Source organism: Nerophis ophidion, linkage group LG24 (assembly GCF_033978795.1).
Source record: "Nerophis ophidion isolate RoL-2023_Sa linkage group LG24, RoL_Noph_v1.0, whole genome shotgun sequence".
Lineage (NCBI taxonomy): Eukaryota > Metazoa > Chordata > Actinopteri > Syngnathiformes > Syngnathidae > Nerophis > Nerophis ophidion.
In genome coordinates, this window is record NC_084634.1 from 2577977 (window position 1) to 2592190 (window position 14214).

Here is a 14214-nt window from a genome sequence, read left to right on the forward strand (position 1 = left end):
GTGGCATAGTCTTCCCAACCTGTCCTGGGTCTTCCCCGTGACATAGTCCTCCCAACCTGTCCTGGGTCTTCCCCGTGACATAGTCCTCCCAACCTGTCCTGGGTCTTCCACGTGGCATAGTCTTCCCAACCTGTCCTGGGTCTTCGCCGTGACATAGTCTTCCCAACCTGTCCTGGGTCTTCGCCGTGGCATAGTCTTCCCAACCTGTCCTGGGTCTTCCAGGTGACATAGTCTTCCCAACCTGTCCTGGGTCTTCCACGTGACATAGTCTTCCCAACCTGTCCTGGGTCTTCCACGTGACATAGTCTTCCCAACCTGTCCTGGGTCTTCGCCGTGACATAGTCTTCCCAACGTGTCCTGGGTCTTCCACGTGACATAGTCCTCCCAACCTGTCCTGGGTCTTCCACGTGGCATAGTCTTCCCAACCTGTCCTGGGTCTTCCCCGTGACATAGTCTTCCCAACCTGTCCTGGGTCTTCCACGTGACATAGTCCTCCCAACCTGTCCTGGGTCTTCCACGTGGCATAGTCTTCCCAACCTGTCCTGGGTCTTCCACGTGACATAGTCCTCCCAACCTGTCCTGGGTCTTCCACGTGGCATAGTCTTCCCAACCTGTCCTGGGTCTTCCACGTGACATAGTCCTCCCAACCTGTCCTGGGTCTTCCACGTGGCATAGTCTTCCCAACCTGTCCTGGGTCTTCCACGTGACATAGTCCTCCCAACCTGTCCTGGGTCTTCCACGTGGCATAGTCTTCCCAACCTGTCCTGGGTCTTCCCCGTGACATAGTCCTCCCAACCTGTCCTGGGTCTTCCCCGTGACATAGTCCTCCCAACCTGTCCTGGGTCTTCCACGTGGCATAGTCTTCCCAACCTGTCCTGGGTCTTCGCCGTGACATAGTCTTCCCAACCTGTCCTGGGTCTTCGCCGTGGCATAGTCTTCCCAACCTGTCCTGGGTCTTCCCCGTGACATAGTCTTCCCAACCTGTCCTGGGTCTTCCACGTGACATAGTCTTCCCAACCTGTCCTGGGTCTTCGCCGTGGCATAGTCTTCCCAACCTGTCCTGGGTCTTCCCCGTGACATAGTCCTCCCAACCTGTCCTGGGTCTTCCCCGTGGCATAGTCTTCCCAACCTGTCCTGGGTCTACCACGTGACATAGTCTTCCCAACCTGTCCTGGGTCTTCGCCGTGGCATAGTCTTCCCAACCTGTCCTGGGTCTTCCCCATGACATAGTCTTCCCAACGTGTCCTGGGTCTTCCCCGTGACATAGTCCTCCCAACCTGTCCTGGGTCTTCCCCGTGGCATAGTCTTCCCAACCTGTCCTGGGTCTTCCACGTGACATAGTCTTCCCAACCTGTCCTGGGTCTTCCACGTGACATAGTCCTCCCAACCTGTCCTGGGTCTTCCCCGTGACATAGTCTTCCCAACCTGTCCTGGGTCTTCCCCGTGACATAGTCCTCCCAACCTGTCCTGGGTCTTCCACGTGGCCTCCTACCGGTCGGACGTGCCCGTGCCACCGGGAAGACCCAGGACAGGTTGGGAAGACTATGTCACGGGGAAGACCCAGGACACGTTGGGAAGACTATGTCACGGGGAAGACCCAGGACTATGTCTCCCGGCTGGCCTGGGAACGCCTCGGGATCCCCCGGGAGGAGCTGGACCAAGTGGCTGGGGAGAGGGAAGTCTGGGCTTCTCTGCTTAGGCTGCTGCCCCCGCAACCCCACCTCGGATTGGCCGCAGAATGGATGGATAAATGATGGATGGATGAATAGACAGGGTGTATTAGTGGATGGATGGTTGGATGGATGAAAAGGATGAATGTCTGGATTCATGATGGATGGATGAGGGATGGTTGATTGATGATGTGAATAAATGAATGGATGAATGTGTGGAGTGATAGTTGTATGAGTGGATGGATGAATGTTTGACTGGGTGGATGATACATGTTAGATATAGAGATGGGATGATTGATGGGTCGGTGGATGAATGGAGGATGGATGGATGAATGGGTAGGCAGATTGATAAATGGCTGGATAAATGGATGGGTGAGTTGATGGATGAATGAATGAATGAGTGAATGCATGGATGAATGAATGGATGGATGGATGGATGAAGGATAAATGAATGCATGAATGAATGAATGAATGAATGGGCAGATTGACCAATGCTGGATAAATGGATGGATGGATGATGGATGGATGAATGGATGGATGAATTAATGCATGATTGAAAGGATGGATGGATGAATGAATGAATGAATACATGAATGAACGAATGAATGAATGAATGGACAGATTGATCAATGCTAGATAAATGGATGGATGGGTGGATGGATGATGAATGGATGAATGAATGTATGAATGCATGAATGCATGGCTGGATGAATGAATGCATGAATGCATGGATGAATGAATGAATGGATGGATGAATGAATGAATGAATGAATTAATTGAAGGATGGATGGATGGATGATGAATGGTTAAATGATGAAAATATGGTTGGATGAATAAATGGATGAATTGCTGGATGAATGGATGATGGATGATAAATGGATGGATGGATTTGAATAAATGGATGGATGAGTGGGTGGGTGGATTGATGGATAATGAATGAATGGCTGGATTGATGGATGTGTAAATGGATAACAGGGTATAAGGATGGATATATGAATGAATGAATGATGGATGGTTGGATGAGTGGAGGAATGATGGATTGATGAATAAATGGATAGATGGATTAAAATGATGAATGGCTGATACATGATGGATGAATTTATGGTTGGATGATGGATGGATGGACAGATGGATAAAGGGATGGATAAAGGGATGGATAAAGGGATGGATCAATGGATGATAGATGAATGGTTAGATGGATGGCTGGCTGGTTGGATGGTTAGATAGATTGATGCATGGCTGAATGGATGAATGGATGGATGGATGAATAAATGAATGAATGAATGAATAGGCAGATTGATCAATGCTGGATAAATGGATGGATGGATGATGGATTGATGGATAGATGAATGGATGCATGAATGAATGAATGAATGAATGAATCAATCAATCAATGAATCAATGAATTGATGATGATGGATGCATGATGAATGGTTAAATGATGGAAATGTGGTTCTATGAATAAAGTGATGACTTGCTGGATAATGGACGATAAATGGATGGATGGATGGATGGATTTGAATAAATGGATGGATGAGTGGGTGGGTGGATTGATGGATCTATGACTGGGTGGAATGATGGATAATGAATGAATGGCTGGATTGATGGATGTGTGAATCGATAATAGGGTATAAGGATGGGTATATGAATGAATGGATTGATGGATAGTTGGACGGGTGGACAAATGATGGATTGATGAATGAATGGATGGATGGATTAAAAGGATGAATGACTGATACATGATGGATTAATTAATGGGTAGATGATGGATGGATGGATGGATGGATGGATAAATGGATGGATATATGGATGATGGATGAATAGATGAATGGTTAGATGGACGGATGATGGATGGATGTGTGGATGATGAATGAATAAATGGATGAACGGCTGGATGAATGGATGATGGATGATGAAGGGATGATAGATGGATGAATAGATGGATGGATGAGCAGGTGGATAAATGGATAATCGATGGATGAATGATGATGAAGGGATGATAGCTGGATAAATGGATGGATGGATGGATGGATGGATGGATGGATGATGATGCATGGATGATAGATGATGGATGCATTGATGGAGGATGGATGGATGGATGGATGATAGATGATGGATGCATTGATGAATGGATGGTGGTTGGCTGAATGATGATGATGAATGGTTGATCGATAAATAGTTGGACGGATGAATGATGATGGATGCACTGATGGATGGATGGATGGATGTATGGATGGATAAATTATGGATTTATGGATGGATACATGATGGATGGATGTATGGATGTATCAAGGAATGGATGGATGAATACATGGACAAATGACTGGATGATAAATGGATGATGAATAGATGATGGATGAATGGATGGATGGATGAATGAGGATGAATTGTCAGGAATGGATGGATGGTTGGATGTATGGATGATAGATGATGGACGCATTGATGAATGGATGGTGGTTGGCTGAATGATGATGATGAATGATGATGAATGGTTGATCGATAAATAGTTGGACGGATGAATGATGATGGATGCACTGATGGATGGATGGATGGATGTATGGATGGATGGATGATAATGGATGGATGAATGAGGATGAATTGTCAGGAATGGATGGATGGTTGGATGTATGGATGGAGGATGAATCATGAATGGACAAATGATGATGATTGAAAATGAATGGATGGTGGTTGGCTGAATGATGATGATGAATGATGATGAATGATGATGAATGGTTGATCGATAAATAGTTGGACAGATGAATGATGACGAATGGATGATGGCTGGATGCATGGATGAATGGGTGATGGATGGATGAATGGATGAATGGATAATGGATGGAAGAATGATGATGAATTGTCAGGAATGGATGGATGGATGAGGGATGAATGAGCAGCGTTGATGTTTGATGATGAATGGATGGTGGACCACTAAATGATGATGATGATGATGATAAATGATCATAAATGATGATGAATGGTTGATGGATGGATGGATGGATGGATGGATTGATGGGTGGATGGATAGATTATGATGACTGGATGATGATGAATGGATAAATGGATGAATGTGTGAATGAACAAATGGATGAATGATGATGGATGAATATGGTGGATGGATGGGTGGATGATGAATCAATATGAGGGATGAATGAATGATGGATAGATAGATGATGGATGGATGGATGGATAGATGATGGATGGCTAAAGATGGATGGAGAGGAGCCGCACATGTGCACCAGACCACACCGTAAGAGGAAGAGCAGCCGAAAGACTGAAAAGTTGATGAAAGAGAATGCGGATCTGCCACGCGTGCGCACAATAACACATTGTTACACCACAACGTTACACCACAACACATTGTTACACCACAACGTTACACCACAACGTTACACCACAACACATTGTTACACCACAAAACATTGTTACACCATAACACATTGTTACACCACAAAACATTGTTACACCATAACACTTTGTTACACCACAACACTTTTTTACACCACAACACATTGTTACACCAAAACACTTTGTTACACCACAACACATTGTTACACCACAACACTTTGTTACACCACAGCACATTGTTACACAATAACACATTACACCAGAAGAAATTGTTACACCACAACACATTATTACACCACAACACATTGTTACGCCACAACCCATTATTACACCACAACACATTGTTACACCACGACAAATTTTTACACAGAACACATTGTTACACAACACATTGTTACACCACAAAACATTGTTACACCATAACACTTTGTTACACCACAACACATTGTTACACCAAAACACTTTGTTACACCACAACACATTGTTACACCACAACACTTTGTTACACCACAACACATTGTTACACAATAACACATTATTACACCAGAACACATTGTTACACCAGAACACATTGTTACATCACAACACATTGTTACATCACAACGCATTGTTACACCACAACACATTATTACACCACAACACATTGTTACACCACAACACATTATTTCACCAGAACACATTGTTACACCACAACACATTATTACACCACAACACATTGTTACACCACAACACATTGGTACACAACAACACATTGCTACACAACAACACACCGTTCCACCACAACACATTGTTACACAACAACACATGGTTACAACACAACACATTGTTACATCACAACACTTTGTTACACCACAACACTTTTTTACACAATAACACATTATTACACCAGAACACATTGTTGCACAATAACACATTATTACACCAGAACACATTGTTACACAATAACACATTATTACACCAGAACACATTGTTACACCACAACACATTATTACACCACAACACATTGTTACAGCACAACCCATTATTACACCACAACACATTGTTACACCACAACACATTATTACACCACAACACATTGTTACACCACAACACATTTTTACACAAGAACACATTGTTACACAACAACACATTGTTACACCACAAAACATTGTTACACCATAACACTTTGTTACACCAGAAAACTTTTTTACACCACAACACATTGTTACACCACAAAACATTGTTACACCATAACACTTTGTTACACCAGAAAACTTTTTTACACCACAACACATTGTTACACCACAACACATTGTTACACCAAAACACATTGTTACACCACAACACATTGCTACACCAAAACACATTGTTACACCACAACACATTGCTAGACCAAAACACATTGTTACACCACAACACATTGCTACACCATAACACACTGTTACACCACAACACATTGTTACACCACATCACATTGTTACACCACAACACATTGTTACACCACAACACATTGTTACACCAGAACACTTTGTTACACCACAACACTTTGTTACACCAGAGCACATTGTTACACCAGAACACTCTGTTCCACCACAACACATTGTTACACCAGAACACTTTGTTACACCACAACACATTGTTACACCAGAACACTTTGTTACACCACAACACATTGTTACACCAGACTACCAGAGCTTGTGGTCAGAAGAACCCACAGGAGGGCAACCTCCACTGTGGTACTACCCTTGTGTGGTAATACTACTACACAAGAGTAGTACTACCACACAAGGGTAGTACCACTACACAAGAGTCATACTACCACACAAGGGTTGTCCTACTACACAAGAGTCATACTAGCACACAGGCAGAGCAGAGTAGAGCAGCCATGAAGACGACGCGTCCATTAAGGCGACTAATTGTCTCACTTTAGCGGGAGAACACCTCCTCTCATGCTGGGAACATTTTCACCTGAACTGTTAGCCAGCATGCTAACGTCGCCCCAGAGCAGCAGCAGGTGACCTCAACACCTGTGTGACGTTTAGCACATTCACACCTTGTGTGTGTGTGTGTGTGTGTGTGTGTGTGTGTGTGTGTGTGCGTGCGTGCGTGCGTGTGTGTCTCAGGTGACGGACATTTTGTCTTATTAGACCTTAAACAGTTGAAAGACGTCGAACAAAGAGAAGAGAGAAAAGATAAACGTTTTTGAAGCACAAAAGCAGCGCACACACACACACACACACACACACACACACACACACACACACACACACACACACACACACACACACACACACACACACACACACACACACACACACACACACACACACACACACACACTGACAGTTATAATAAAGCTGTTTCTGTCAGACGAGGTTATTTCTCTTGTTGCTCGGCAACTGATGATGATTGCCTGTGAAGTGTCCTCCTGTCATTATACGTGTGTGTGTGTGTGTGTGTGTGTGTGTGTGTGTGTGTGTGTGTGTGTGTGTGTGTGTGCGTGTGTGTGTGTGTGCTGAGAGGGACGGTGAGGATGCAGCCTTGAGCGCCTGCTGCCATGACAACAAAACAGCGGCGCCATGGCGACCGTGAGGACGAGGAAGTGAAGAGGTGAAGAAGTGGCAGGGAGAGTGGCTCCGCCTCTTCCTCCTCGTCTTCCTCATCCTCATAGCCATCCTAAACTTCCTCATCCTCCTCATTTTCCTCAACCTTATCATCTTCCCCAACTTTCTCATCTTACTCGACTTGCTCATCTCTCTCGATCTTCTCATCCTCCTCATCTTCCTCACCCTCATCATCTTCCTCAACTTTCTCTTCCTTCTTGAGCTTCTCATCCTCCTCAACTTTCTCATCCTTCTCGATCTTCTCATCTTCCCCATCCTATTCATCTTTCTCAACTTTCTCCTCCTTCTCCATCTTTTTGTCCTTCTTGATCTTCTCATCCTCTTTATCTTCCTCATCCTCTTCATCTTCCTCAACTTTCTCCTCCTTCTTGATGTTCTCATCCTCCTCTTCCTCCTCATTTTCCTCATCTTCCTCAACTTTCTCCTCCTTCTTGAGCTTTTCATCCTTCTCATCTTCATCATCTTCTTCATCTTCCTCGACTTTCTCTTCCTTCCCGATCTTCTCATCTTCCTCATCCTCTTCATCTTTCTCAACGTTCTCCTCCTTCTCCATCTTTTCTTCCTTCTTGATCTTCTCATCCTCTTTATCTTCCTCATCCTCTTCATCCTTCTCAACTTTCTCCTCCTTCTTGATCTTCTCGTCCTCCTCTTCCGCCTCATTTTCCTCATCTTCCTCAACTTTCTCATCCTTCTCAATCTTCTCACCCTCCTCATCTTCCTCATCTTCTTCAACTTCTTCATCCTCCTCATCTTCCTCATCCTTATCGATCTTCTCATCCTCCTCATTTTCCTCAGCTTTTTCATCCTTCTCGATCTTATCATCTTCCTCGTCTTCTTCAACTTCTTCATCCTCCTCATCCTTCTCTATCTTCTTACCCTCTTCATATTCCTTAACTTTCTCATCTTCCTCAACTTGCTCATCCTTCTCACCATCCTCAACTTTCTCATCTACCTCATCCTTCTCGATCCTCTCATCCTCCTCATCTTCCTCAACTTGCTCAACTTGCTCATCCTTCCTGATCTTCTCATCCTCCTCAAATTTCTCATCTTCCTCATCTTCTTCAACTTCCTCATCCTCCTCATCTACCTCCTTTTCCTCACCCTTCTCGATTTTCTCATCCTCTTCATCTTCCTCAACTTCCTCATATTTCTCATCCTCCTCGTCTTCCCCAAATTGCTCATCTTCCTCAAATTTCTCATCCTTCTTGATCTTCTCATCCTCCTTATCTTCCTCATCTTCCTCAACTTGCTCAGCCTTCTTGAGCTTCTCATCTTCCTCATCCTCCTCATCTTCCTCAACTTTCTCATCCTTCTCAATCTTCTCATCTTTGTCATCTTTTTCAACTTCTTCATCCTCCTCATTTACCTCATCTTCCTTATCAATCTCGATCCTCTCCTCTTCTTCATCTTCCTCAAACTTCTCATCTCCCTCAATTTGCTCATCCTTCTCAATCTTCTCATCCTCCTCATTTTCCTAATCCTCCTCATCTTCCTCATCTTCCTCATCCTCCGCATCTTCTTCATCCTCCTCATCTACCTCATCTTTGTCATCCTTCTCAATCGTCTCACCCTCTTCATCTTCCTCAACTGTCTCACACTTCTAATGCTCCTCATCTTCTTCATCATCCTCAACTTCCTCAGTCTCCTTCTCCTCATCTTCTTCAACTTCTTCGTCCTCCTCATCCCCCTTTAATCCGGTGTGGTTGCCAGTGACATATCCAGTATGGGCGCTGGTTTGGATGGTGAGAAGAGGTGTCACTTTGTTCTTATTCCAAATTGAACCAAACAAGACCTTGAATGAATTTGTTTCCCATTATTTACAAATCTCGTGTGAGAAAAACACACACATATATTTGATTTCTGCATTCTAAATAGTAAAAAAACTGCTAGAAAGAGCAGCGCAGTTGACAGGACAAGTATCTAACCTGCACATTAAGTCCCATAGAAACCTGGCAAACCTGCAAGAGGGAATAATATGATTGCTGATATGTGAAGTCATGAAGTCATGAAATTCATGAAAACTTGTAATATTTTCTGTATTTTGCTCACTTTATGATCACAACTTTTTTCCTGGACCCACTGACTGCCCATTGTCGTCAAAAACAACAACAACAACAACAACAACAACAACCAATTATGTCAGACTTGGAGAGAGCCAAGGAGAACTTTGACATAAGTTCTTGTATCATTATCTTGTTGCGTAATCTTGAATCGTAATTATATAGCGTAATCATGTAGCGTTATCTTGTAGCATAATAATGTAGCAGTATCATGTAGCATTATTTTGTTGTGTAATCTTATAGTGTTACCTGATAGCAAAATAATATAGTTGCGTTATCATGTAGCGTTATCTTGTAGCATTATTTTGTAGCGTTATTTTGTAGTGTTATTATGTAGCGTTATCAAGTAGCGTTATTTTGTAGTGTTATTATGTAGCGTTATCAAGTAGCGTTATTTTGCAAGGGTTATCATAAAGCGTTATCTTGTAGAATTAATATTGTAGTGTTATTTTGTAGTGTTATTTTGTAGCGTTATCTTGTAGCGTTATCTTGTAGCGTTATCTTGTAGCGTTATCTTGTAGCGTTATCTTGTAGCGTTATCTTGTAGCGTTATCTTGTAGCGTTAGTTGTAGCATAATCTTGTAGCGTTATCTTGTAGCGTTATCTTGTAGCATCTCACATTGTTATCATGTAGCATTATCATGTAGCGTTATTATGTGGGGTTATAATAAAGCGTTATCTTGTAGCATTATTTTGTAGCGTTATCTTGTAGCGTTATTTTGTAGCATCTCACATCGTTATCATGTTGCGTTGTCATGTGGCATTATCATGTAGCGTTATTATGTAGCGTTATCAAGTAGCGTTATTATGCAAGGGTTATCATAAAGCGTTATCTTGTAGCATAATCTTGTAGCGTTATCTTGTAGCGTTATTTTGTAGCGTTATTTTGTAGCGTTATTTTGTAGCGTTATCTTGTAGCGTTAGTTGTAGCATAATCTTGTAGCGTTATCTTGTAGCATCTCACATTGTTATCATGTAGCATTATCATGTAGCGTTATTATGTGGGGTTATTATAAAGCGTTATCTTGTAGCATTATTTTGTAGCGTTATCTTGTAGCGTTATTTTGTAGCATCTCACATCGTTATGTTGCGTTGTCATGTGGCATTATCATGTAGCATTATCATGTAGCGTTATTATGTAGCGTTATCAAGTAGCGTTATTATGCAAGGGTTATCATAAAGCGTTTTCTTGTAGCATTATTTTGTAGCGTTATCATGTAGTGTTATGCGGTATTATCATGTAGCGTTATTATGCAGGGTTATCATAAAGCGTTGTCTTATAGCATTATTTTGTAGCGTTATCTTGTAGCGTTATCTTGTAGCATTATCTTGTAGCATTATCTTGTAGCATCTCACATTGTTATCATGTGGCATTATCACGTAGCATTATCATGTAGCGTTATGTGACATTATCATGTAGCGTTATTATGTGTGGTTATCATAAAGCGTTATCTTGTAGCATTATTTTGTAGCGTTATCTTGTAGCGTTATCTTGTACCATAATCTTGTAGCGTTATCTTGTAGCATCTCACATTGTTATCATGTGGCATTATCACGTAGCATTATCATGTAGTGTTATGTGACATTATCATGTAGCGTTATTATGCAGGGTTATCGTAAAGCGTTGTCTTGTAGCATTATTTTGTAGCGTTATCTTGTAGCGTTATCTTGTAGCGTTATCTTGTAGCGTTATCTTGTAGCATTATCTTGTAGCATTATCTTGTAGCATCTCACATTGTTATCATGTGGCATTATCACGTAGCATTATCATGTAGCGTTATGTGACATTATCATGTAGCGTTATTATGTGTGGTTATCATAAAGCGTTATCTTGTAGCATTATTTTGTAGCGTTATCTCGTAGCATTATCTTGTAGCATAATCTTGTAGCGTTATCTTGTAGCATAATCTTGTAGCATCTCACATTGTTATCATGTGGCATTATCACGTAGCATTATCATGTAGCGCTATATGACATTATCATGTAGCGTTATTATGCAGGGTTATCATAAAGCGTTGTCTTGTAGCATTATTTTGTAGCGTTATCTTGTAGCGTCATCTTGTAGCATAATCTTGTAGCGTTATCTTGTAGCATTATTTTGTAGCGTTATCTTGTAGCGTCATCTTGTAGCATAATCTTGTAGCGTTATCTTGTAGCATTATTTTGTAGCGTTATCTTGTAGCGTTTTCATGCAGCATCTCACGGCAATATCTTGTAGCGTTGTCATGTAGCGTCATCATTTAGCGTTATCATATAGCCCTAATATGTAGTTTTATCATTTAGCATAATCATATAGCGCTAGGGCTAAGTGCTAACAAAATAAGAACACAACAAAAATGTTCACTGTCACTTGGATGCCAACTGAAAAAAAAATATATTTTTTTAAATATCCACTTTGCAACACATCCTGTAGCCAGCAAAGTCGAGCCTTCAAAATAAAAGCAGACGATTTTTACCTCCGGAAAGTTCCCAAAGCCTTCCAAGCTAACTAGCTCGTCGCTAACTTCCTGTCTGTTTCCCCGCCAGCTTCCGGAGTGTGGATTTTACGGGATGTACGAGAAGATCCTGCTGTTCCGCCATGACTCCACCTCGGACAACATGCTGCAACTGCTGCGCTCCGCCTCCCAGATCCAAGACGGAGACCTGGTGGAGGCCGTCCTGTCAGGTGGGAGGAGCCTAAGTACCACCTGACCATCACTCAGGAAACTGCTTCACTTTGGAGTCTTTGTAGCCACCCTAAGTGCACTTCAACCAGGGCTAGCATGTAGCATTAGCATGTAGCATTAGCATGTAGCATTAGCATGTAGCATTAGCATGTAGCATTCGCATGTAGCGCTATCATGTAGTGTTATCATGTAGTGTTATCAAGTAGCGTTATCATGTAGCGTTACGATGTAGCATTATCAAATAGCACTATAATGTAGCATTATAATGTAGCGTTATAATGCCGCGCTATCATGTAGCATTATCATGTAGTGTTATCATGTAGCGTTATCATGTAGCGTTATCATGTAGCGTTACGATGTAGCATTATCAAATAGCACTATAATGTAGTATTATAATGTAGCGTTATAATGCCGCGCTATCATGTAGCATTATCATGTAGCGTTATCATGTAGCGTTATCATGTAGTGTTATCATGTAGCATTATCATGTTGGGTTATAATGCCGCGTTATCATGTAGGGTTTTCTTTTCACTTTCTCATGTAGCGTTATCATGTAGCGCTATCATGTAGCATTATCATGTAGTGTTATCATGTAGCGTTATCATGTAGCGTTATCATGTAGCGTTACGATGTAGCATTATCAAATAGCACTATAATGTAGTATTATAATGTAGCGTTATAATGCCGCGCTATCATGTAGCATTATCATGTAGCGTTATCATGTAGCGTTATCATGTAGTGTTATCATGTAGCATTATCATGTTGGGTTATAATGCCGCGTTATCATGTAGGGTTTTCTTTTCACTTTCTCATGTAGCGTTATCATGTAGCGCTATCATGTAGCATTATCATGTAGCGTCATCATGTAGCGTTATAATGTAGCATTATAATGTTGGGTTATAATGCCGCGTTATCATGTAGGGTTTTCTTTTCACTTTCTCATGTAGCGTTATCATGTAGCGCTATCATGTAGCATTATCATGTAGCGTTATAATGTAGCATTATCATGTTGGGTTATGATGCCGCGTTATCATGTAGGGTTTTCTTTTCACTTTCTCATGTAGCGCTATCATGTAGCATTATCATGTAGCGTTATTTTGTAGCGTTATCATGTAGCGTTGTCATGTGGTGTTATCAAGTAGCATTATCATGTAGCGTTATCATGTAGCGTTATCATGTAGCGTTATCTTGTAGCGTTATCTTGTAGCGTTATCTTGCAGCGTTATCTTGCAGCGTTATCATGTAGCGTTATCTTGTAGCGTTATCTTGTAGCGTTATCTTGCAGCGTTATCTTGTAGCGTTATCATGTAGCGTTATCATGTAGCGTTATCATGTAGCGTTATCTTGTAGGTTATCATGTAGCGTTATCATGTAGCTTTATCATGTAGCGTTATCATGTAGCGTTATCTTGTAGCGTTATCTTGTAGCGTTATCATGTAGTGTAATTATGTAGCATTATTATGCAGCATTATCATGTAGCGTTATCATGTAGCGTTATCATGTAGCGTTATCTTGTAGCGTTATCTTGCAGCGTTATCTTGTAGCGTTATCATGTAGCGTTATCATGTAGCGTTATCATGTAGCGTTATCTTGTAGGTTATCATGTAGCGTTATCATGTAGCTTTATCATGTAGCGTTATCATGTAGCGTTATCTTGTAGCGTTATCTTGTAGCGTTATCATGTAGTGTAATTATGTAGCATTATTATGCAGCATTATCATGTAGCGTTATCATGTAGCGTTATCATGTAGCGTAATCATGTAGCATTATTATGTAGCATTATCATGTAGCGTTATCATGTAGTGTTATCATGTAGTGTTATCATGTAGCATTATCATGTAGCGTTATCATGTAGTGTTATCATGTAGCG

At 41.7% G+C, this 14214-nt stretch overlaps 1 protein-coding gene across 1 annotated transcript in view; it reads left to right on the forward strand.

Moving 5' to 3' along the window:
* The window catches only part of prkd1 (protein kinase D1), a 64895-nt gene that overhangs the window by 1106 nt on the left and 49575 nt on the right, over positions 1 to 14214 (forward strand). The window contains exon 2 of the mRNA XM_061886006.1: positions 12205 to 12343. Coding sequence (XP_061741990.1) covers positions 12205 to 12343 — 139 coding nt within the window. The remainder of the gene's footprint in view (positions 1 to 12204; positions 12344 to 14214) is intronic.